The sequence below is a fragment of the Ptychodera flava genome, unplaced genomic scaffold (genome assembly GCF_041260155.1).
Source record: "Ptychodera flava strain L36383 unplaced genomic scaffold, AS_Pfla_20210202 Scaffold_87__1_contigs__length_454918_pilon, whole genome shotgun sequence".
NCBI lineage: Eukaryota > Metazoa > Hemichordata > Enteropneusta > Ptychoderidae > Ptychodera > Ptychodera flava.
The window spans coordinates 272769-299912 of NW_027248409.1; the positions used below are offsets into that span (position 1 = coordinate 272769).

The window sequence follows — 27144 nt, forward strand, 5'->3', positions numbered from 1 at the left end:
TTCAAAACTAATCAGTGGGCGGGGAGGAAATTTTTGACAGTGGACACCGGAAAATATGTAGAGGGAGGGGAAAGCCGTGGTTGATGATAGAACTTGAGGGTAGATTAAGCGTCCAACTTATAGGGGAGCAAATTTTCATTCAAGGTACACTGCTAACTGCTGGCACGGTTTTGAGTTGATCTGGGTTGCCTAGTAGTAGGCATCCAGTTGGAAAGGGTGAGTTTCGATGGTGGGGAGAGGACAGTGGGGAGCTTGAACTGTTGTGGGGGGAGGGGAGTGGGCAGATCATAGATACTGGAAGGCAATGGGCATCAAAATTCAGTGGGAGGGCACATTTTCAGTGTGTGCCCGTGGGAGGACAGTTACGAACAGCTCTACTTTCCCCTCCAAATTTTAGGTAAAGGTCAAAAATAAGTAAAATAGGTATATCAGCCTTCAAAACATGTTTTGTGATGATTTTGAGAAATTCATTTAATTTACCAGTTTTCGCCACCTGCATTTGATATGTCATATGATATGTACTTCCTTGGCTGCATGGGTGTAACATAGACCTCAAAACTGCCGATAAATTTTTTGACGAAATCTGATTGGTGGCAACAAAGTTCTGTTGCCAGACAGGAACCTTACAGACCGCATCCAATCGAGGGAGCTTAGAGAGTGCCCCTGAGCAACAGATCTTCCAGTCTGCCCAACACTTTCAGCAGAAGATTTATCTAATAACATCCCTCAGGACTTTTATAACAGATTAAAAAGCTACCATACAAGTACGTTTTGAGTACCAAATTGGACAAAATTGTCATAAACATACAAATTTGCATATTTCAGGATTATTTCATGTTGGATATGAGGCATATAGTGTTAATTATGGCCAACTAAGATGCGTCATAATGACTAAAGAAGATAACTTTGTGGGGACAAAACAAAAAGACATTGCATCCAATGTCACAATGCCACATGCTGTATGTGACACTGAAGTTCATCTGCCTACCTTAAAAATTTGCAAATTTTTATTTCGCCATACACAACAGCAAAAAATAGACAGGCACTGACAGCATACTTTGCATCAGCTGCTAAGTAAGTGTGAAATCAGATGAGCAGTTTCTGCCATGAGAAAAAGATCAAACAGCCACAAATAGTACACTACTATTATTTATTACACCTCACTCATTCAGCGTGCACTGCCATTGGTTAAACACGACTCACGTGACATGTAAAAGAATGTGATGATGCCCTCTGCAAATGTGATGATGCCCTCTGCGAATTTGATGATGCCCTCTGCATTTGATATTACATGGATGACGTCATTTTACTTACTGCGCATCCTTTCTGCGCAAAACAAATTGTCGTTCGCTTGTTGTACTTCAGTCGGCAACTTATGGCTGCGAAACGTCATGCAGATCTGTCACCGGCACAGTTAGACGATATTTTGATGCAAGTAAACAGCAAACGAACGACAATGGCAACAAGGAATGCAATTTCTGTGTTCAGCGACTATGCAAGCAACAAATTTCAAGTTGGATACGCCACCGAGGAGATCGGCAAACTTTAGCGGCAACCCTAGACTCGGCACCGACAACATTTAACACTGAGGTCTGGACTCAGAAGGCGAACTGTACTCGAAGAAGTCTTTGTGTTTTTGTTTCTTTGCATGTTTGCTTGTTCGGTGTAATAAAAATAATAACACATGAGAGCTAGGGCAATACCTCGCTCTCATGTGTTATTATTTAAATACTGCCTTTAGTGTCATCTTTAACTATCCATTGTTAGCATCCCCTGATATACGTACCAGCTACATTATCTAACACCGTAGTTGAAGTGGTTTCTTAAATCTGCAGTTGACTTCTGAAATATCAGATACTGCTTAAATGAAGTTCAGAAAGTCATTACTAAGCCAACTGGCTACAAGAATGTTGAGTGTTGATGTGGATAGTACAGATGAAAACTGTAAACAGGGTCTAACTGTGCCAATTATAACTGATTCAATAAGACTTCCATTTCAATTTTTCTTTTACTGCCATATCATTAAAATGATGTGATATTCATACCTCAATTACTATACACATGCAATGAAAGCAAAAGCAATGTATATCCTTACAAGTTACTGTACAAAGGCCACAAAAGCAGAAACAATATCTTCTTACCGGTGGCTCAGGGTTTCCTAAAGAGTTCTTTTTCACTATGTCACTACCACTTCTACTGGGTTCATCACTCATGTTTTCGACACAGGCAGAAAGTTGATCACTGGCTTGACAAGCATCTTTATGTACCTGGAAATTAGGTGATAAAACTGCAATAAATTGCTTGCACCCTGTAGTATTGATGGCAACCTTGCTCAAGTAAACATACATATTAGGACTTCACATTTCTTATTGCAGAAATTCTTTCAATTTGTAAAAACGATCCGTTATTTAACATGATGTATTGCTCATTATTTCATTCTATAGTCACATTTCAATCACGTCAATATGTATCTGTAGCAGAGTCTACTAAATACACTGCAGTGATTTCAGAGACATATCACTAAATCAAGACAGATCATTAAATATGAAAATCAGCAGATACATAACATGACACTCATGGTACCATAACACTGTGAAGATTGCCATCTGTTGAAAGTTTCATAAAATTTGATGCAGTATAGGTTATCAATATCTCAATGGGAAACAATGGTCTGAAAACTTGTAATGTTTGATTACTTCATCAGAATTCAAACATTACATATATATGTAGTCACTGATAAGAGAGACTTCGCCAGGACAACTATGGTGAATGTGTCAAAGGCTTTTTACAGGTAGTGACTGCAGATCAAGGAAAACACATTAAGGTGTAGCCTTGCCAATTTCAACAATTATTTTGAATATTTAGCAAAGAATCACAGAAACGTCTCAAGACAATTTACTACTCCACTGTGAAATGTCTGATGAGAGCAACCTTTAGATCTGATATCACAGTATACAGTTTACAGCAATAAGACAATAACTTTCTAAGTTTGTCTTTTGTTGCTGGACCCTCAATGAGTAATTTGACAATTTCAGCGTAAATAAAGTGGAATAATACCTTTCTCCAAGGTAAATCTAGTCCTCTTCCATAATTATACACTATTTCTTCATTCAAGTCTATATCTCTTTGTGCAAAAAGGCACAGATGAACAGCATCAGATTCATCACACACTTTCTTCATCACAGAGTTTGGTTTGATGTGTCCATCATTAACGTATCGAGCCACATTCTCTATATTCGTTGCATCGATTCTAAACATGACAAGAGGAAAATAGATGTCAATTACAAAACATGTAGCTGGAATGAAGTATCTACAAAAAGATTTACTTGACCATAATTCCTCCAAAAAATTAGGGTAAGCGAGTTGTTAACAGTTTTACATTTTTTGGTAAAAAACTGGTAAATTTTAGAACTTCACAGATAATAATTGAAAATACACAATCATACATCAGCAATTACTGGACTAAGTGGGTAACTAATCTGATTCTTTTTGTGCACCTTGCAATGGCCCATATACTGCACTACAATTCAGTAGTTTAGGAAAATTTCATGCTGACTTAGCAATGTGTATAGTTTTAGAGGGCAGCAAAACACAGCAATGTATCCAAACTTTTGCATTTAAAATGTCAGGCTATACCTCCCTGCATGTTTCCCCTTTAAACTTGACAATTTGAACATCATGGCTGAAGTTCAAACATCCTGCATATACGGACATTTCCCATGACGCCTGGCTTTGCTCAGCAGCTGAGTTACTGGCCAAAAAACGACTCTGTGGGCCAAGGTGTTCACCCATGATCTATGCAACAGCCAACCATTAGCATGACAGTCTGCTGATGTTAGTTCTTCAGTTTATTCTATAATGTTTTGATACTGATATACCCACAGACTTGGAGCAAGTAGCAGATAAAGCAGCAGCCAAGCCTCTGGGATACTCCCATAAAAAGGGTGTACGGGCATGTGACACCAAAATGGGTCACTTTTTCAAAAAAAATCTGTAAACAAATTTGTAATTCTTTTGTTTTGTATTTCATTTTATGCCAATGTCACATATGAGTACACAGCTAAGTAAATATACTATCGATCAACTTTTCATCCTTAAAACCTTAAACATGGGTTGATAACAAAACAAAGGGGCTGGTTTTAGGGGAACCTTCACATGTAACAGAATTAAGAATAAGATCAAAATTTCAGGAAATTGTCGAGCAAAATTCCTAAACAAGAAGTCATATTTTTGGAATATTCATGATAGATGTTTTCAAATTGGGTGGCACACATCCATATGAATGTACAGTAGTTGTATTAACTTTTTATTTTGACAATATTTTTGTTCAGTTTATACAATTGTGTTCTTGTTCTATTCCCTATAGAATGTTGAGCTATCCAGTATTCAGCTTGCCAACACAGCCTACGTGTACCGTGCATTTGCATCATTCAATTATCACCAATATTTAGACAAACGGGCTTTGTTGACAAACTGAATATTGTGTTTGTCAGCATGCTGTAGAGAGACACCACGAAACTGTGCTTAAGAAATTGCAGAGAAATATTGAAAAATTATCAACAGTTGTAGCTCCTGCCCCTTTACAAGGCCAACTTGTTTTACGAAAATTTAATGGCATTCATACATTTTTAGACTTTTTCGAGATTAAAGACATAAAATATGACAAAACGGTTTTAGATTTTGTTTAATTATTACTAACATTAGAACAATTGGACGACATCAAAATTTTGGGAGTCAAAATATTTTCAGGTCCCCCCCCTATAGGCAGAGCAAAACTTTCAGGTCCCCCCCTCGACTACCCCAACAATTTCGAATCCCCCCCCCACTTTTTTTTAACGTGGCCTTATGCCGTGTCGCTCATACCAAAGATCAACAATAAGTGTTGTTTCTATCTGTTCAGTGCAGGGAAATTCTACGTTGATGTTATGACAATGATTTCTGCACAGTACAACCAGAAAAACAACAAGAAATATTTAAACCAGAAAAACAAGAATGACAAAAGTAAATAAGGTCTGAAACTTTAGGTATTTAAGGTCAACTTTAGCAACATGCATAGCAGAGAATGTTTCAGCCATGGATGTACAAAAATAGACATCCATGGTTTGAGCAGGTCTGTTAATATGTCACAGTTCATAAACAATGACAGGAAATGACTAATAAGCTATTTCAGTTACTGCCACCACTCCCACATATAATAGGTACCCTGAATACAAATAGGTTAAAGGTCAAAAACCTCTTACTCAGATGTGTGGGCTTGTTTCAGTTACTGCCAATACTCCTTCACATTTGCAGAATTTCCCCCTTTTCTTATCTCATTTGAATATTTTTGACACTGACATGTTCATTTGAACAACGTCACATCTCAATCCCTGCATCTACCTGTACACCAAATACTGAGATGGTAGCTTTGGCGGTATGGGAGCCTTTGCGTGTGACGGACATACATCCGCACATACATACCCACATACATACATACATAAAGACATACAGACGCCATCGACTCACCATACAAGCTCTTTTTGGTATTTATATACATACCAAATATGAGCTAAAAACTGAAGTAGAGATGTATGCATAGTGTGCCCTTGTGTTATACACTGGTACAGAGTGAGTACTCTTGCATTATACACCAGTAGATATTTATGCATAGTGTGCCCTTAAAAGAAACTAGTACATATCTTATACATAGTGTGCCCTTGTGTTACAACTAGTAGACATGTATGCATAGTGTGCCCTTGTGTTATACCACGGTCCCTTCACAAACGGTCAAGAAACGCCTTTGTTCAAAGGTGCTAATCACCTACACAGTTGCAACAGTCCGCATTGCGGCGGACGCACGAAGCGAATGACGTCATAGGCAAGTTAACGTCTTGTTTCAGTGGCGTCTTGTGACACGGTCCCGCTCCGGTATCCTACGATTTACAGTCAATCAAGCTACTTTATTTTCATCTTTCTGCACTGTTTCGCATGTATTTGAAGACTGGTGAGAAGATGAGTAAAACAGTTTCTTAAAGATCTAGGTCACTATCGAGAAATCTTGGATGATATTTTATGGCTGAGTTCAGCCATGAGGTGATCTTGACCGACGCCATGCATTTCGGAAACACTGTGAATTTTACTCCCCCGTTTGTTTTTTCACCTTTCATCAAAAAAGTAAGTCATGCACCTCCTAACAAGGCAAAGACTTCGAAAAAATAGGGAATCGTGTTGTGTTGTTACTTTGAAACCTAATTCGACAAGAAAACTAGTCTTTTTTGCCGCGTTTATATTTTCAACTGAAAACAAAATGGCGTCGCTTGGGATCGACGAGTCGTATCTGCATTACATGGGAAAATCCTAAAATGCCTTCCTTAACTCCCTTTTGATATCGATTTAACATGATAATTCCTCAGTTCCAAGCTTTGAGAGTTCGATGTGAAATTTTTAATCGTTTTCAACAAAATTCAATGCACGAAATCAAGGAACTCTTACGATGACCTTGTTTTTGCAAGGTGCTCCCGTTGACCGTGCGTGGACCCATTGAGAGTTGGCGTTATGGTAATAGTGCAACGTTTTTCCCCCCTTTTTTTCTCCTTTATCGATCGTTCAGAGGTGTCAAGTGCGTCCCTACCGATCGTTCAGTCTTCTCAAAAGTAGGCAATCAGGTTCATGACGGAATCTGTTCTTTCTTAAAGACACAAGTTACTGCCGAACCCAATGTTTTGATTTTGTCGACCTTTCGAATTCTCAGACCGCCAAATTTAGAGAATCTAGAAACCCTACAAGTGTCGCGACATTTTGGTGACATGACCTCCCCAAGCCTGGGTGCCAAACTCTCTGCCATGGATTTTCCTGATTGAGGATCAAGTGAGATACAAATCATGTCGTGTATGGGTTTCGTATGTTACCCACGAGAGACCGTGGTCAGCCCATCGATGGGTATTTATATACAAACTGATTGTATCGGTTGCTACACTGTGGACATTGGAAGACCACGCAAGGCTTGGGTTTCGCAGCAGTACGTGTCGACGCAGGATTTTTATCTTCCAAAATGAAGTCCCAATCAACATGGGAGTCGTCAAAGTTGACGAAATCGTCTCCGAACTTGTACATAGTTCACGCTGCGTGACTCCACGGCAGGCAGATGTAAACAAACTTTGGCCTTTAGACGCATGCGCAGACAATAATCAGAATGCATTCTGGGAGAATTAAGTTTCTGCTTACGATAATTTTATGCACGTAACTGTTAACACCTCCCGCCGCACCAGTGATAATCCGAGATTATCCCCATCAGTAAAATCAACAGAAAGCCTAATCGAAACCCGGACTATAAAAAAAGAAACTGGTGGCGTTTCTTGACCGTTTTGTGGAGGGACCATGGTTATACACTGGTAGAGTGTGTATACTCTTGCGTTATACACCAGTAGATATTTATGCATAGTGTGCCCTTGTGTTACAACTAGTAGATATTCATGCATAGTGTGCCCTTGTGTTGTACACTGGTAAAGAGTGAGTACTCTTGCGTTATACACTAGTAGAGATGTATGCATAGTGTGCCCTTGTGTTGTACACTGGTAAAGAGTGTATACTCTTGCGTTATACACTAGTAGAGATGTATGCATAGTGTGCCCTTGTGTTGTACACTGGTAAAGAGTGTATACTCTTGCGTTATACACCAGTAGAGATGTATGCATAGTGTGCCCTTGTGTTGTACACTGGTACAGAGTGTATACTCTTGCGTTATACACTAGTAGAGATGTATGCATAGTGTGCCCTTGTGTTATACACTGGTACAGAGTGTATACTCTTGCGTTATACACCAGTAGAGATGTATGCATAGTGTGCCCTTAAAATAAACAAGTAGATATTTATGCATAGTGTGCCCTTGTGTTACAACTAGTAGAGATGTATGCATAGTGTGCCCTTGTGTTATACACTGGTACAGAGTGTATACTCTTGCGTTATACACCAGTAGAGATGTATGCATAGTGTGCCCTTGTCTTATCAACAAGTAGATTTGCACAATATAGTGTGCAATTGTGTAACTTATACACAGCACTGGTGGAGATGATGCATGCATACATGCAGAGCATACCTCAGCATACCAGGAAAATACAAATGTTATATGAATCATACTATATTACACAAGCTCATCGTTGATGACACAGTCCCCGCTTGTCCATTTTGTTATAATCTTTGGTGTCTAGGTAGCTGTGGTCTAGGTAGCTGTGGAATGACATTGATGCAACGGGTGCATCAGGCCTGTGACTTGCATAATAAAGTAATCTGAGGAACGTTCAATAAATGACTCATCTCTGCCGGTAATGACCAATGAAGGAACTTTTGATTACATCACACATAACGATGCCCTCACTGCCTCTAGTGTCATGATGGCACATACTATACACATGGTTTGGTGGAATTTTCGAAATGGTATGGGATCGGGTATGTTGTTGTAATCAGCCATTTCGGATCATAGAATGAAACAAATTAATGTGCACAAGAATGCAGCCATAGTATTTTATCTTGTATCACGTTTGAACAAAATCAGTCCATCAAGACAGTGACCTATGTTTATGTTTTAAAGACATAAAAAAATCACACCGAAATTGAAATCAAATGGCTGTCTATTGACCATATGGATAATAGCACAAAATTAGTAGACATGCATATGTATGCCATAGTACTTTATCTTTGTACCAAGTCTCAACAACATTGGTTAAGGAATATTTGCATATGATTAAGCCTCAAAGACATGAAAAAATCCAAAAATGACCATCTGGCAGCGATATTGGAAAAAAATGACAATCTGGCAGCCATATTGGAACATGTCACGAAGTAAATTGACATGTATATGTATGCCATAGTGCTTGATCTTTGTGCCAAGTTTGGACAAAATGGGTGTAATGGCCTTTGAATTACGCTTTAAAGACATGCAAAATTCCAACAAAATGGCAGTTCTGCAGCCATATTGGATCCTATAACAAGGTTAATTGATACATGCATATGTATGCCATAGTGCTTTGCCTTTGTGCCAAGTTTGAACAAAATCAGTTCAAGGATGTTTGAGTTATGGTTCAAAGACATGAAAAAATCGCAAAAAAATGGCCGCCTCATGCCCATATTGGATCGTATCGCAATATAATTTGACATGCATATGTAGGCCATAGTGTTATGCCTTTGTGCCAAGTTTGAACAGAATCGGTTCAAGGATGTTTGAGTTATGGTTCAAAGACATGAAAAAATCGCAAACAAAATGGCCGCCTCGTGGCCATGTTGGATCGTATCGCAAAATAATTTGACATGCACATGTAGGACATAGTGTTATGCCTTTGTGCCAAGTTTGAACAGAATCTGTTCAAGGATGTCTGAGTTATGGTCCAAAGACATGAAAAATCGCAACAAAATGGCCGCCTCGCGCCCGTATTGGATCGTATCGCGAAATAATTTGACAGGGATATGAAAGCTATAGTGTTATGCCTTTGTGCCAAGTTTGAACAGAATCTGCTCAAGGATGTCTGAGTTATGGTCCAAAGACATGAAAAATCGCAACAAAATGGCCGCCTCGCGGCCATATGGATCGTATCACAAAATAAATCGACGTGCATCTGTAGGTCATAGTGCTATGCCTTTGTGCCAAGTTTGAACGAAATTGGTTAGCAGTGTCTGAGAAACTGTTGATGACGGACGGACGGACGGACGGACGGACGGACGGACGGACGCACAGACGGAACCCAATCTATAGTCCCCGCCGGACTTCGTCCGCGGGGACTAAAAAGAGACTTAAAGCAAAACTGGATGCAAAAGGAATGCAGCTTGCATAAACATGATGGTTATCTTACTTGAATATAACAGGTTAAAAGCTAGACAGAAAGCTACCTAGAAAATGCACTGATGAAGGAATATTTCTGATGCATTTTCATGCTTCATGAACCATGAATTCTGTTTCAAAAATTGAAGCAAATTTTGGTTGTAGTATAGACCACCCGGCCAACTGCTTTCCATGAGATTCAAAATTATGGGTTGAACGAACCTTGGGAAACTGCATACTTAAAGGACAGGGACTTGATCACTGGGATTAAGTTTGTTTTAGTCTATAAGAGGATTGTGGAGTGTCATAGCCTTTTGTTTTCCATTGAATTGTAACTAATATAGATTCCCTGTGAGACAATCTGATGCCGGCACAGGCCTTTAATTTAAAAGATGTCTAACTAAACAATTCAAAATAGGGGAAACTAATCATAAACAACTATGACTGGCAGCGAAAGACAATCCACATTCCTATCTGATGAAATACACTTCCATGAGTTAGAAAAATTAACAAAACAAGAAATCTATACTTACGCCATACATTTTCCTGTATCCTTAAAGAAATACATATAAGATCCGGCTCCTGTTTGATCATATAAAGTTTCCCGTTCGGTTGCTTCTGTTTGAGATAGTCTTTCTCCGGAATACCACATAAGATAGTCCCCCTTTTTAAACTTCTTTGCTGCAAATACACCTTTCCCTGAAGGATAATGTCATACAGTGTATGTACAGAGACTAGTATAAATCTTGCAACAATAGGTAAAGTCACTCAGAAATTAGGAGACAAGTAATGCTTCATTGTTGATCTATAACACAATACAAGTAAATGTATTGGTAAAAGCACAACATTTTGCATGACAAACACAGCACAATGATCAGAGTACCTACAAGAAAACATTTTAAATTGGCATTTGCTTGACAAGACTCCCATTTAAATTACTTTCAGTATAACTTTATCCTTGATGGATTATTACTTTCAAGTATTGTCAAATTAAATGCAGCAATTTTGTGGGTACTAATTATGATAAAAAAAATGTGTACAAAGAAACAGAGACAGAAAGGAACTATAAAATCTGCAACTCCTTGCTTTCTAATGCACCAGATGCTGAAAATGCCTCTACATGTCCTAGTATACATGTACATACCAAATATGATTTTATTTTTGAGAACTTTAGAATCAGGGATCATGCCACATGATAATCTGTAAACAGTTATTGCATTGAGGGCATTGGAGAAAATACCATTTCTGAGAATTTTTTAAATTCTTTTTTTGTTTCTACACAATGAAGTGTGAAACACCAGCAATCTGAGAATGGTTTCAAAAAAATTCATAGTCTCCGTCATCTGGCAAAAACATCAGGAGCACCTGTTCATCCAATGCGGAGTTGTACTCTTTTGAAGTTGAATGCAAATTCTGTCAATATGATACATGTACATACTTTTTGCTTTGATTTGAATTGGATGCATCATTCTTGAGTTATTGTTGCAATGCAAAGAATGATATACCGCGCCAGTACACAGTGAGACAGACATCAGTATGAGACAAGCTCCCATGTGTGAACACTAACTTAAACCTGTCAAATATGTCACTTTGTAAGGAAGGCGAACTTACAAAAATATTCTATGGATATTTAAAAGGTCTTATATTATAATATCTTAGTGAGGAAAATTCCATGTAGACAATGATCTCTATCTCACCTTTCACACTGTCAATAAATCTAATTTCAAAACGGTCATCCTGTGGGATGTCTTTGCCTTCTGTGACACATTTCCTAGCTTCAGCCTCAGGTGATACTGCAGTGGATGGAGAGTTTCTCCTCTTCCTTGTCTGAAAAGAAAGTTGGCATATGCTTGCAAGCTTGAATTCATATCTGTGAAACAATTACTGCTACTTATTTTTTACCCACTTGAAAAACTTTGACAGCTCCAACTAAAGTAATATAGTGGTAACTGGTGAGAATTTTGCATAATGTTTACAATCAACATGCCTTGAAAGTAGGAAAAATCAAATTTACAAATCAAAACAGTTACAGCAACTAGATCATTATTTCCTGCACTTCCATTCGATAACAATTCTTTCATGCAAAGTCAGGAAGGCATGGTTTTCATTTGTTAATCTTTAAACCCGTTAGCAAAATTTATTTCAAGCACTGAGTATTACTCAATCACTGCCATCATACACATCCAATATGCTGCACAATTGTCAACAAATTGAAAGTACCTTTGCAAACTATGAAAACATGAGTTTGATGAGCTTCTTGAGAAGTTTTTTCAAGGTTTACACCCAATTTTTTAAAAAATCCAATAAGGTAACAAAATTGATCACATCTTCATTAGTCACCTTCAATAGGCATTAATGCAAGTAACCAATACGCAAAATTTTGAGTTGATTTACCACGTGGAAGAAGTTAAGATTTCACTAAATTCAAAATGGCTACTTATTCTTGCAACTGATTGCAGTGCCATTTGCAGATTTTAGAAAAACTGGTTTCATGTGCATATGGGTACACAATGTTACACATCAACTTATTTGTTTTTTAGACAATAAGTTTGAATGGAGTTTAAGAAATACAATATGGTCACAAGGTCCCACGATTGAGCACAATTGCATTTCAACACAATTAGGGGCTTGTTGTAAGTTAGTCACATACAAAATTGAGTTGATTTACCTCATAAAAAAATTCATTTTAAGATTTTTTACGTAATCTTATATGGTTACAATTAGTCATGAGACTAATTTAAATATCAGGGGTTAGGTGCACAAGGGGCCATGGATAATAAAACACACATGCACAGTAAATGAAACTTCTGTGTTTAGGAGGAAGGGGGTTTTGTTGTATTTTGATTACAGTGCGCAAAAACCGCACTATAAGTTTTTGTATCGCAACATCTCTCAACATGTTTTTATGTATCACAAAATATTGCTATATTGTTTGGTGTGTACCAGGCCAGAACAGCACTGGCATTACACCATCCTTTTGACATACAGGTTAATCAGCTAGAGAATGAGTAAAATAATGTTACAATTACTTTGGATACACTGTTTCATTTCATTGGATTGGTTTTGTCATTGTTGAGCTGGCGCTGAACAGAGATTATGCTGGGGGGGTTGGTAGCGTATGCATGATATCGCAACGTAATTACAGACTGTGGTATGCAGATAGAGAATGAGGCTTGGTTGGATTTTCACACTTCCAAACTTTCATTTAGGGGAGATGGGGAGAAGGTTGAGGCTAAACGCAATTAGTTTCATTTACAGTGCTCATATTTTAATTATCCATGGCCCCTAACTATGATTGCCAATCACTGTGCATTGTTTCAGAAGAATTGGTGCAATGGCTGCAGAGTTCTAGAAAGGCTAAAAAATAGGTGAAGTGAGAATAAAAATCCAGTACAGTCATTGTTTATGCCAGGTCAAATGACTACAGTTACTTAAAAATTCAAGGGTTGTCCCTTGCCCAAAACACTATGCTAAATTTGAGAATTTGAGAGCATGTAAAGTGATTTTTGAGTTTTAAGTCCACAAAAAAGAGGGATGGAAGGAAAAACTTGAATATACACATGTACAAGAGGAGCGAGCCCAAAACTGTTGGCTTGGATGCCTAAATAAGCAATGACGTCTCATGTGTAGAGCATAATACACATTTTGAACTGAAGAGGGTGCACTGAAAGACCCAAGAGCTGCCACTATGTAAACCATTGCTCTCCCTTTGTATGGCTATTCTTTGAATTCTACACTTACTAAATAGAGAATACTCTTTGAAAGAGTGTAGTACATACTCATTACTGTCAGCATACAAGTGAATTTATCATTTTGTCCAGAATGTTAAATTTCCTGCCATGATCAACAACTGACTTTAAAACAAAGAAAATAAAGATTTAAACAACAAAATCATGAATATGGAGTGTCATTGTTTCTTGAAAGATTATGATGAGTAGATGATCCACATCCACAAATTTTACACTTTTTCAGGTATGAGGCCATTTTATGAGAACAGCAGCTTTTTATCTTGTTAAAATTTTTTACTAAGTCTAAATCTGTGAGCAATAATGCTTCCAACCATGTCCTTCAGTATGCGCGTTAACATGAACTAATTTTTATTTCAGATAAAATTACCAAAATAATGCAAAAATTGTACTTCTTGAGGCTGTAAACTGGCTTAAAATACCCAACACAGACATACATGATTGGTGAATGTGAATCTGACTAAAAAAATTGTCCCTTTTTGTGAAGAAATACTTTGGATTAATCTTGATGGGTACATCTTGCTAGCAGAGTGTGCTTACCCATTCCAGACATGTGGTACCACCACCAACTAGCATCAGTAAATTTTTGTTCTTTGTTTGTTTGTTTTTTGTTTTTGTATTGTTTCTTGGACCTTGTGATTTGCTTGCCATGTATGATGATGCTTGCTGGAATTTATTTGATGTAATATTAACCTGCCTGTGGTTTTTGTACTAAGAAAATAAAGGCCGTCCTCAAATACTGAATTACCTGTACGCAAGGAACTCATATGAGGAATCAAAAGATTCATGTGTGTATTACTTCTGCCTGTATAGACTAAACTGGAAAGACCAGGTACTCACCTTTGTATACACCAACCCTTTCCCTAGTGGATCTGTCTGCTTACGAGGCATTTTCCTCATGTACCTGAAACATACGTGAATGGAAATTACTAACACAAGATTGTCATGATTCAACAAGCCACAAAAAACAATCGATATCAAATGTAATCTGGAAATATCATTTCAAATAATACAGTTCCCCAACTATAATTTCCGAAAGATTTAAAGGTCTATAACACCAGCTGGCTGTATGGTATCTTTGCCCCTGGTGTTTTCTGTTCAGTCCAGTAGATTTGGTTTTACTATTAGGTTATCAGTGTGCAGCATAACTCTTTCTTTCCATTACCATTGCATTATGGGTAATCTAGGCCAAAAAAATGCCATTCTCTATGCTCTATGATCTTTGTAACAATGATGTTGTGGCCCTAACACGAAGAGTACTATCAAAGTCACACTGGACAAAATTGGAAATTTTTATTGCTATGACCCCTCCTTTGAACTCTAACCCTAAATGTAAAACAATGCTATTTTTTGTAAATACAGAACTTCTAAACTGTGTACTTTTCTATCCAAACAATGAAATTTCAAAATATGTCTTCACTACCCATCACTAAATGTAGCTTTAATTTTGATTTGATCAGCTACAATGCAAAGGTAGTAGAATGGCCGGAGTCTTCAATTTTCAGGATTTTGCGACCAGTGGATCAATGTACCAGTAGCTTGAAACCAGGAAGTAGAATTCTTTTGAATGGCATTTTATGATTGAAACAAGGCCATCTGTTGCCATGTTCATGTGGATTTACTGGCGTGTCAACAGCAGAATCCGTTTTTTTTCCGGGATGGAGTAACAGTTTTGCAAGCTTGTACATTTTTGTCCAATATAAACATAATTACGTGTATCATCAACAGTGTGTCACACAGTTACCATAATCATCATCTAACGCAAATTGAATGAACTTTGTGAAGGTACATTTAGTGGTTTATACACACTGTAAATGCATGAGCCTTTTCTGTTCAGACTGTACACAATGAAATATCATCAGAACAAATCGGTGTCCAAACCTTCCAGTCACCATGGCCACCACATCTAGATTTTCGTCAACCTCATGAATCCCTTGACTGCATGCGGTACAGAGCTGACAGGTCCGCAACTTGGTCTCATCATTCATTCAAATTGACAGCAGTTTTATTTCGATGTAAAACAGTGGCAACTTTGAAAATGCGATAATCTAAAGCCAATGACTAAATTTTTGGCATGATTTCAGTCATTTTCAGAAAACAGCAATGACTGATCAACAAGCTCGCATTTTTGACCGTCCCCAACTAACACATAGCAAACATAAAGTTGAGAAACATGTGGAACAAAATCTGGCGATGTTCGTTAAATTCTTATACTAATTCTATCCATGCCGTTTTTATAGACTTGCATCGTTAGAATTATTCTAAAATGGAGAGCTACCTTTCTCTCCCCCCCCCTCCCCGATTTCCTTTTCACACAAAAATCAAACAAAGACTGCTTGCCCAAAAGACCGGTCGCTCGATGCTATTGTTGGTTTGTATTGTATACCAGACACTTTCTAATAGTCCTGTTTTATAAGTCAGGTCCATGACATATGTACCAACATCAGTGATTGGTTCATCTGGTAATTTAACGTCCATTTGCGTTACGCTGATTGGTGGGACCTCATGCGTTAGGTCTTATTACTATGTATTATTCACTTTACAGCTCCCTGATTGGTTAATGTGTAGGTCCGGTCCTCCAGTGTTATGCAATGTCCCACGTGCTTGCTGGCTACCGCTGAAGTAATACGTTATTCGTGATTTTCACGGATCGGCCGAAAGTTACAACGAAATATGCCCGACAAACCTTCATGCGTTTAATTTCCATGTTTTTACTTATCCCTGTCCCTGTATGCATTACAGGCATGTTGGCTAGTTGTTTTCCAATGGTTGGTTACGTACAAAGTTCACGCTTTTCATTTTCATTTTGATTTGACGGGGGTATTGGCCGCATCGACAACAGTGAGGCCTGTGAATGACAAGAGGAAACAATAGAGCTTCAAGGGAAACACATGGGGTTCATTATATAATTCAGTAAGCCGTTTACCATGTTCGAAAGATCGAAAATTGTGACCGTGTGAGAGCAGTTGTTCGCAGTCAACTGACTGCAGCTGGTGCTAGCCGTCATAGATTCTTGTGGGTCAGTCGTACTGGTCGTAGCCTACATATACCGATCTGTGGACAGACATGTATGAATATCTTTCTCGCAAGCTCTTGGAGAAATGCAAAATTGACTTGATCAACCATTTCAACCAACTACCACAGGAAAAAGGACAAAATTTATCCTGGCAATATTTAATTCATGTATAATTCACAGTATCACATAAAATGCCATGAATAGTGAAGGAACTCTCGAACAAGGTCAAATCTAACTAGATATTTTGACAAATACTCGGCATGAGTACTTTTCTTCATATACTGGGATCGAGCAGTGACCACGTGCAGGCATCATCTAAAAGTACGTGGGACATTGCATAATGAGGCAGTGAACACTGGAGGACCGGACCTACACATTAACCAATCAGGAAGCTGTAAATTGAATAATACATAATAATGAGACCTAAAACATGAGGTCCCTCCAATGACTGCTCCGAAAGTGGACCTTAGAGAAGCGGATTAACCAATCAGAGCATGCAGTACATGTGTGTAGGACGTTTATGTAGGTCATTTTGAAACAGGACTAGTGAGACTGTCAGTGTCATACACAGAAGACATCGCTTTGAACAAATGATAGAGGGACTACCGTATCACTATCAGATAAAGTGTTGGTTTGACCATAGGACCTTAGGTCTATGGTTTGACCTTTGGCAGAGTTCATTTTACCCACATAAAGTGTCATGCTTTGTGTTGAAGTGTCAATTTTATATTTCATGATGCTCGCTCAAAATTTTCGCTCAATTCCACAAAGAGGTGAGACAAAGGGGCTGAGTGAAGCCGACGACGTGACTTTAGAGTTGGCCTATTGATATTCTTATTTAGGTAACGGGGACAGTTCAGAGGGACACAGAATCATAGTTGGGAAAACGTGCCATTTTTCTTACGATGCAATCACGGAAACTTCGATATCCCATTAATATCTTTGATCTGAAAAGTGATTTTACCAACTTGAACGACCCTGAAATCAGTGAAGGGGGTTATACTTTGAAGAGTGTAGTACTGAGGCGAATTCGCGAAAGACTCGCTGAGAGGTCACAGATTTACTGCAATGCCGTTATGTAACAGAACAATGAACATGGTAGAAAGAAGTGACCGGACGTGCATATTTCGTGTCGCCAGTCTGGCGATTGTTTTAACTGTTCAGCTGTCTGAGCCCCCAGTACATACATTGATTGAATCAATGGCCAGCTTTAGCGCGAACACTGGACTGACTGTCCTCAAATTTCAAATGGTCGCACATAAGGGACCGCGGTTTCCAAGACTAAATTTGGAATCGAACTTACAGCTTAGCGACCTCCATGTAAAACAACTTCCAGAAAATCATGGAAATATCCATTCCAAGCTGTCGTCGTGTGGGTGGTGTTGCCCAACTCATTTGCGAAACGCACAAAGGGGGCGAGGCATTGCCCCGGGCCCCGGGCATTGCCCAGGGCCCAAGACTCTCCAACTTCTACAAACCGAACGAGCTGATTTAGTGACTTTGGACTCAGCAATATCAATGCGCGCTACGGCCAGAGCTCGCGTACCGAGTGGCCTTGAGAATACATAGTCAAAATGTAGTCCAAAGCTAACGCTGATATTGATTGAAAGGTGATTCACCATTTTTAAAGCAATTTTGTTTCATATAAATGGACACGGGGACTTGATAAAATGTTATTGGTCTTGGTTCGTCTATTGCTGAGCTGCTCAGGCAAGGCTCGACCGCGGACCATCCGAGAACTTGCGGGTTTTTTTACATCATTTTTGCATCACAACGCTGTGAAAACTAGTAATTTAGGATTTTTCAACCACCAAACCAAAATTCAAAGTTTCAACATACATAAATGACAAAAGTTTTAGTTTTAGTTCCCCCACCCCCAACACACACAATTTTGTACTATTCTCTCTTCCTACCGACGTCACTCCACTGTCAAATGCGCAAGCATATGTATGGAAGACCGGTCACGACATGCGACATGCGACCTGCGACTTCAAAACTGCGACCTGCGTCCTGCGAGTTTGAAACATACGACCTGCGACTTCGGCATTTAGACCAAGGTGTAGGCCTAACCTGCGACTTCACAACAGCGACCTGCGTCCTGCGTGTTTGTCAAACTGCGATATCAGTCTTGATTTGTTCGCACCATTGCTCTGAACACGAGCCTGAAAAACACGAGGGACACCCATTGCACTATATTAAAACAGCCGGTTTACCGCATTCTCGCGACCAGAGCATTATTTTCGCACCGCTGGCCTACGCAAAAATCGGCCAGCGAAAGAATTCAACCAGCGATAGAAGTGCATGAAGCTGTGACGGTAGAGAATTCCACAAACGAAGAGCACAAATTTATTTTCCTTCTTACGAAAGGCAAACCGATCTGAAATAATGCAATAGCAATAGGGTTTTAAACGTCTACATCAGTGTTTAATAGTTTCTGGAACTTTTCTGCCTACATGATCTAAAATATTATATACACACAAAAAATAATATGTACATATTATAGTATGTACATATTAGGCTTAAAGACTGAAAATAGGATTGTAGGAGGGTTTAATTATGTCCTGTTTTACAGTTTTAACTCGCGTTATCTATAAAGAACTTGAGTCGGTCTCTGGCTATTCATGGTTAGCTAATATATTTGCACTTCTGTCAATATCAGTATTATTTTAACTGCTTTACTTTGCATATGTTTATTTGTGTAGACAAATGTAGTCCGAAGTTAACCAGTAAGAATTTTTTTATTTTTCCAACTGAACAAAAGTTGGATCAATTCGATTTTTTGACGAAAAGTAAAAATGAAATTAGACGAAAAGATGGCAACATCCGATGATCAATCACTAGAGAATTGGAACAAAACTGGAAATGTTAGAAAATGAACGACAATAACTGAAAATTCGAATGTTTGCAATGACACTGACGCAGTTATGATACAGGGGGGACAACTGATGAATTAAACAGACAGCTAGATGGTTATACCACAGTGAAATGAGGATAAATACCAGAGATTTCTAAAAATCAAAAAGTTTGTCGATAACATAAGGAAAGAAGCGAGGTAAGGCAGACGAAGAATATACATATAAATGCCTAGATCACGTAGCATATTATTTTCCATGCATTAACACGTACTGTCAACATTTCCGTCATAAAATTATCTCTCCAGATGAAAATGAGTGAACTGGTGTGTACATGAATTGAGTTTTGCCAGACTTGGTGAACGATTTACCAAAGCGAAAGCAATGGCTTATTAATTGATCGATGTTGAACGTTAAATCTCCTTTCCACGTTTTACCCTTTGAGCGCTGTAATTTTCTCCCACCAAAATTTTAGTGCAAAATTTTACCAATTGTATGATTTTTCTGTAATTTTTTGATAATTTTGGACCAAATCGACATCACATTTCATTGGCTACAGGTTTTTCCCAATTTTTTTGCAAAAATTGGAGAAAAATTGACAGGGGTTTATTATATAAAGGGGACAAAAATAGACTTTGGCGCTCAAAGGATTAAAGTTCACGCAAGACGCCTCCAATCTAATCGAGGAAACACCATGAAACGTTACGTGTTGTTGTCGCATGTCGCAGTTGTGAAGTCGCAGGTCGCAGTTTGACAAACACGCAGGTCGCTGTTGTGAAGTCGCAGGTTACACCTAGTGTCTAAATGCCGAAGTCGCAGGTCGCATGTTTCAAACTCGCGGGACGCAGGTCGCAGTTTTGAAGTCGCAGGTCGCATGTCGCATGTCGTGACCGGTCTTCCATACATATGATTGTGGGCCGTATCACACTCCGACATCTTCGACAGTCGCTCGTGTAGCAATCGGATCGGTGGCATGTCGTGTTGGGCCGGCCATGCGCAAAACCATCCCAGATGAGGTATTGAGAATGGGTATTTACAACATTGTCACGTAACTGCGACATAAAGTTTTTCCCGCTAATTCCGTAGTACTTTTCTCTGTTACAAATTAGATGTGGTTCGATAAGGTTGAGTTCTCTCGAGAAATAGGACCGGTAAATATATATGGTTGAGGGCAAAACACTTATCATTTTTCGGAAAATGAGAAAAAAAAAAACAGATTTAAAAAAATTCTTCTTTGGAACTTGTTACCCTAATTCACAGATTTGTTTTGTGGCAATGAAAAATATGTCACAGGGTGGATGAACTTGGACAAATAAGGTTACCAGAAATACATTATGTTTTATACTTTATGAATATAGCTCAATTGTCAACAGATATTGTATTTTGAATTCAAATAACGTTCCCGCTATTGTATTTCAGTCAAGATACACTTGTTTATTTTAATGTGACCACAGACATATAGCTAGATAATATTATAGCATTTAAAATAGCATAATTGGCGTCTTGTCATTAAGGTTTTTTTAAATTAATTTTCACCGTTACGGTCTGAGAAACATTATACGCCCATCTGTGGACACTAATCGTTGCATGCTGAGCAGGAACTTTTGATTTGTGTGAGGACAGGAAAAAATGTTCTTTATGGTGCTTGTTCCGGTGAGTGTTTTATTTTTAGAAAGCGTCATCTTCAAAGGTTACGAACTCAACTTGCTGCTTGCGAGATGACGATATTGTTTTGAGCTCACCAGATAGTGCATTCCCTGTGACCCATTAAGAAAACAGGTGCCGCCAATTGATAGATTTCATCAATTCGCAAAATCATCACAAAAACATGATTCCAAGGCTGCTATACCGATTTTACTTATTTTTGACCTTGACCTAAAATTTTGAGGGGAACGTAGAGCTGTTCCTAATCGCCCTCCCACGCGTAATGCCCTCCGATTGAATTTGATGCCCACTGCCCTCTAGTATCTATGAACTGTCCTTTCCCAACAACAATTAAAGCTCCCCACGGCCCTCCCCAACTACTGAACTTGAAATTCCCCATTGCCCGCTAGCAACCAAGATCAACGTAACAAACGTGCGAGCGGTTTACCTTGGAACATTGCTCTCTCTAAATTGGGCGCTTAATTTCCCCTCAAGTTCTATCAACCACGGCATTGCCCTTCCTCTACGTATTGTCCTGTACTCGTCAAAATTTTCTCCCTATCCACTGAAAATATGGAATTTCTTCCCTCCCTACAATAAATATCGATTTTTCTCCTCCACCCACAAGCTGAAAACTGCGCACGAACAGTACTTTTTTTGCACGAACAGCTTATACGGCGGCACCTGAGAAAATATTCGTGAAACACGCAGATTTTTTTGCATATACGCCTGAAACGCGACCTCTGAACAACACGTACTAATTATGTTTCTGTTGTTTCTTGCATTTTTTTCAGGGGTCTGTCCGCGCAACAAAATACTCCTGTGCAATGAGTGAGAACTAGAGTTCACATATCCGTGGCGGGGTTGACCTTTTGATGACCCGCATAGACACACACAACCCCGCCATGCTGCGTTTCCACAGCCAGAGTTCACCAGACTTTCGTACGTGCTTATATCAATAAATGATAGCAAAAACATACGACTTGCTCACAAATATCAAACTTTACAACAGACAGCGCATAGTATGAGAGAATCAAATTAACATTTTCCAAATTTTTTTGCGGCAGTTTTAATTTCACTTCTGTCGGATTGGTAATTTTCTCTGAAGCCATTGTGGGATACTAGCCCATCCTATAGTTGGACTTATTAATACTGAGACATGACTAGCAATCATAGTATGGACCAAGTTATGGGCCAGCCTGTACAGCAAAGCGTAAATATGAATTAATGGTGCACTTTCTTATAAAATATTGTAATTCTTCTATGCCAAGTCAGTAGAGATCTTGAGCATTTCTATATCACCAAAACAAGATGGGAGATTGTCTGGTTTACCAACATCGCGGAAGTACAAATAAGTTGCCAACACAAGGAGAATTTTGCTGCTTTTAGCTTGTATCATTCTGCGTGTTCTTGTGTTATTATTACTCTGTCAGAGTTCACGGGGTCATTTATGCATCGTGATCACTGCGGGAGGGGAAGTTGTTTCTTATTCTTGACCGCGGAGTGACGTCACTTTCACGCACGCAAGTCTGAGGTGAATTTGGGATTTGACTATACAGGACAGTGAACAATGGTATGCAGAAATAATGTGACAAAGGACAGAACTTAGTGTTTAGCATTGACATAATGTTGAAACTTTGAATACTGGTGTAAAGGTTGAAAATTCACTCTTCAATATTTTGTTCTCACGGCAGCGTGACGCAAAAATGATGTGAAAAACCGCAAGTTCCCGGATATCCGCGGTCAAGAATTAGGCGAAAGTTTTTAAGCGCGGATCTTGGTTGAGTATAGGTAATGACGGCTCTCATCGAAACTACAGTGCCGTTATAAATATTCAGACCTATAAATCGCGCCCATACTCGCGTGTATGATTCACGCATTATTCATTTATTTAACAATGTCTGTAAATCTTAAATAAAAATGTTATTAATTTGGATTCCTTCATTTCCGTCATTTGTATTCGAAATGATATTTGACATTGCCTTGTACCTGTTTTGGCGCTATTACGGACGATGCATCGATGGTCGCAAGCGTATAATAAGTAGCCCTGAACAGCTAAAAATTAGGCCTAATTTCTATTCAACAGAATGTCGATTGAATGACTTTGCAATACTGCACAGTGGGGACGGCTTCATGATTTCTCTTCATTCCGTTTTTTTCTCTTTCAGTTCACGGTATATTTTATAAATCTCATTTGCCTAAATTGACATCAAATGCAATGCATGGTGAAATCCAATGTCATGTTGTTGGTTACAAAAATACGCCGATATTTATTGTGCATGTACGCCTATTGTCATCATGATATATTGCTTTGAACACGCAGCTATCTGTTGGCGGGGTAGCGGGGATCGCTATGCGGGTCAAAGGTCAACCCCGTGGCGGGTATATATGCTAATATAATCCAATTTAAATATGTATTATACTATTAAAACGATGGGATTTTTGTATATCACTCATCAGAGCAATATACCATATTTGTTCGTCATAGCTGCTGAATCATTGATTTGAGCCGGTGAGAAATGTGCAACCTGTAACGCATATTGAAAGCCATTGTTTTCTGGTATGTGAGCTGAGTTGGAGTCAACATAGTAAAATGAACAATACATCTGAAAAACTACGCTGGTTTCATTTTTTCATTTCTCGTCAATTCCTTTCAACATTTTAGTTTCTACGAATCATGAAAGCTAACAATGCATTAGCTGTGGCACGGCGGGGTTGACCTTTTGATGACCCGAATAGCAACTCACGCTACCCTGCCTTGGCAACAGACAGCTAGTTTTTAGCTGCGTTTCCACAGCTAACAATGCATAAACTGTTCTCGTTTTAATTGAAGACATTGCGACCTGGCAAATGTCGAAAGCAATGGCAGTTTTTAGTGCCACTTGCGTACTTATAAGGTCATCGAGATTTTTTCAATATTTTCCCAGTTTAATCTTTGTCAAGTTATAAATTACACATAAATACCTATATGTGATTAATGGATGAATGTTTGGCTTTTGAACGTCGTAAACTTGAGATTTTCATCAAAACAGAAACAAAACACTTACGGTATAGTGCGCACTTGGCGGGACATGAAATACAAAATGGCAGGTCGGCTCACGCGCGGGCACTCTGTTGTTCTGAATTGATGGTCTGAATAAACTAAGCTTATAAGAAAATAAGAACTTTGATGATAACTGTGTAAGAATATTTATAGCAGAATGCCGTTCCAGCCACAGCGCTCATGTACGCGGCAGTCATAGCAACGTAACATCGTCATCCCCCCCCCCCCGCCCCGCACTTCGAATACGCGCTTCATAATTTAGGTAAATACGCGCTGCTAAGAACTCTGCCTTGCATGCCGCAGTGCAGAATGACCGGTGTGAGAGAAAGAATAATCGATTGGGTGAACCGGCAGAATGCGACTGTTTCTATTCCCTTTTGTATTAATGATACCTCATTCCTGTCGAGGCTATTACTTTTTTTAATTGTAAGTTTTCCAGCGGCAACATAACTAAAATACGAATCATATTTAAACGCTTATACACCATCATTTAAGAACAACAGAATGCCCGTGATCGGCTTGGCTTGGTCCTACAATGTGATGCTAAAGAGCATTTACCACAACGTCAACGAAAGGGCGTACATTGCTCCTGCAAACGCCACAAGTACCGCGCTAGCGCGCTGCGATATCACGGCTAACTTTGGAAACATTTTCAGTCGTGGGTTAAAATTATTTCCTTTGATATGCTAATAAGCGAGGGACAAAGGGTGACCTCTTTATGTTCCGACAAACCTATACATGTACATAGGAGGCTTCTGTAGGAACTAGTTTTCTGGCTGATGATCCTTTTTACAATGTAATAAATACATATTTAAAAAAGTTTTACATGTTATTACTGTAGACGCCGGACTTCAATACTTGCCGCTGGTCGGTGTTCTCCAATTCAAGAGAGCCGTGGTACAATAGTCAAAAAATCGTACCAGTTTGCACCATTCATTCCCAATGATCTGTATTTTATGATCTCTTCTTTCGTAAAATAATGGGGGTTTGACCTTGACAAAGCGATTACTGTCATATTTATTTGCGAAATAAAGACCATGCTGCATATGGTCGTATAGTAATATAGTAGAATCCACATCATCTGACTCAACATATTACAGGGACACCTTTCTCATCCGGATGAGAATTATGAAAAAATGAGTCACTGCTACATGTTTCTTCAAGTCTCAAGTCATATATTTTGCTTTGTTAGTAGGGCAAACAAAAACGTTCTCTTCTGTACACTGGCCGGGATCTTGTTTTGAGCATCGCCATGCGCATACAGTCTGCACGACGACCGGGCTTTTTCCGGTACCATTGCATGACGGGTAATATAGGCAAGAATGGCGTCTTTCAGTGGCGTCATTGAAAGTAAACAAAAGCCAGCAATATCGCCAAAATAAAGACGCGGTTTTCTCAGAAACTAAGGTATATTTTCACTGTTTTTGAGATGGTAAGTGTCGGCTATAGGTCTGATGAATATTGTCGACAAATGTTTTGGCAATATACATATTTTAAAATATAATTTTATCAATTTTCAGTTGGGTAGCTAAAATTACTTGATTTCTAACGAACTCGACTTTCAAAACTTGTAATTTTTGGTCTAAAGAGACAATCGCCAAACTATGCCGATTAAACGTACCCCATTGTCAATGTAAACGTAAAATAAAGTCATCTGGGTCACTAGGCACGCGATCCTTGTCAGAAATGGAGCGAATTCACGTGTGTGAATATAGGGCAAAATATGAAAATTTTGTCAATTTTGTGGCATAATCCTGCTGTTGAGCACGACGCTGCTTGCAAGAGGCTGCAAGTGTCACTTTTGGCATAGCTTCCACAATACGGTAAACGGGTGCTAAAGTCCCGCCTGCTCGGATGGTGACCTCACTGCACGAAGAAATGGAGGGTACATTTTCTATGGGGTTGACAGGACCTCTCTTTGAAACTTTGTAATTTTTGGTCTAAAAATCATGTAGACAATTTAGTATGAAAAATAAGGCCTTTGGGTATTACTAATTGTTTAAAAATGATTAATCGTTTCTGTGGCTCATTAAAATGTGTTCTCAGCACTGTTAACTTTTGAGCGAAACAATGAAAAACCCTAAAATTTTCAAGCCGATTATGTTCCACATTAGGTACCGTCAGACGAATACAAACCTCTCCAATCGGCAATGGTTTACTCCTTGCAACATACAGCTTCATGTTACTCATCGGGGGCTTGCCCCCTCGTCGGTAATTGCTCTGATTGACACGATTTTGAGTAACTTGCAGTGAAAACCATTGATTGACACATGTCAAAGCCCAGTCGTAAGGGCGCGAAGCACGGTACTAGCCAATCCCTTACCACTTTCTTGAACGCAGCTTAACTGATTATTATTGCCCTCAAAGTATGACTCATCAGCTATGCCTTAATAAGGTAAAATAGGCGTAGATAATCAAGAAAACCCAGGCTAACGACGTGGCGGGAAAATCGCATATGTTGTAAACAAATGCTCATGAATAGCATCACATGACTTCTCAAAGCTGCGCCTATTGGTTGAGGGGCTACACATAATGAGGTCATGCATAATGAGCTGTCGTGTATTACTCGCTCGTGCGTGCTCATTCATAGCTTCACCGGCGAGCCACTCGAAATGCACGAAACTTGCACAATACGGAATAACTCGTCGGCGTATGAGCACATTTTCTTTATTAATGTAAGAGGTTACTAATTACAACTGCATTCAGAGGTAAACTTGTGGTAGCCCGTATTTGTTGAAAAAATCCCAACAACTAAAATTTCTGTCGATCTCACAACTGGTCTGCGATCGCAGGCAGTGTTGCAAGTGTTCGATCAAAGGGTCATACTGCTGCCCGTCACTGCCCTACAGGCAATTACCTTCCAATATCTGTAATCAGTTGATATCTCTGTACCAGAGCCCATTACACTCTGTAAAACCAAACAAAATAATACTCCCAGCCGTCGATTTTCCAGCGAGTGTCAACGATCATCTGTGGTATGCCCATGCAAAGATGATTGTATCCGGTATCCACACACTGCCCGTCAGGAAATTATATTGATGACAGCTTTGAGA

The 27144-nt window shown here is 39.0% G+C and overlaps 1 protein-coding gene across 2 annotated transcripts in view; it reads right to left on the reverse strand.

Moving 5' to 3' along the window:
- The window catches only part of LOC139129055 (uncharacterized), a 33131-nt gene extending 15060 nt beyond the window's left edge, over nt 1–18071 (reverse strand). Inside the window, exons 1-6 of one of the 2 annotated variants that reach the window (XM_070694728.1) lie at nt 17856–18071; nt 14377–14440; nt 11488–11617; nt 10324–10489; nt 3058–3250; nt 2142–2267 (exon numbers count right to left, since the gene is read on the reverse strand). In XM_070694728.1, the coding sequence (XP_070550829.1) occupies nt 2142–2267; nt 3058–3250; nt 10324–10489; nt 11488–11617; nt 14377–14440; nt 17856–17995 (819 nt within the window). In that variant the 5' untranslated portion in view covers nt 17996–18071. The remainder of the gene's footprint in view (nt 1–2141; nt 2268–3057; nt 3251–10323; nt 10490–11487; nt 11618–14376; nt 14441–17855) is intronic. The other variant, XM_070694727.1, reaches the window with a different exon arrangement.
- Nucleotides 18072–27144: the final 9073 nt, after the last annotated feature.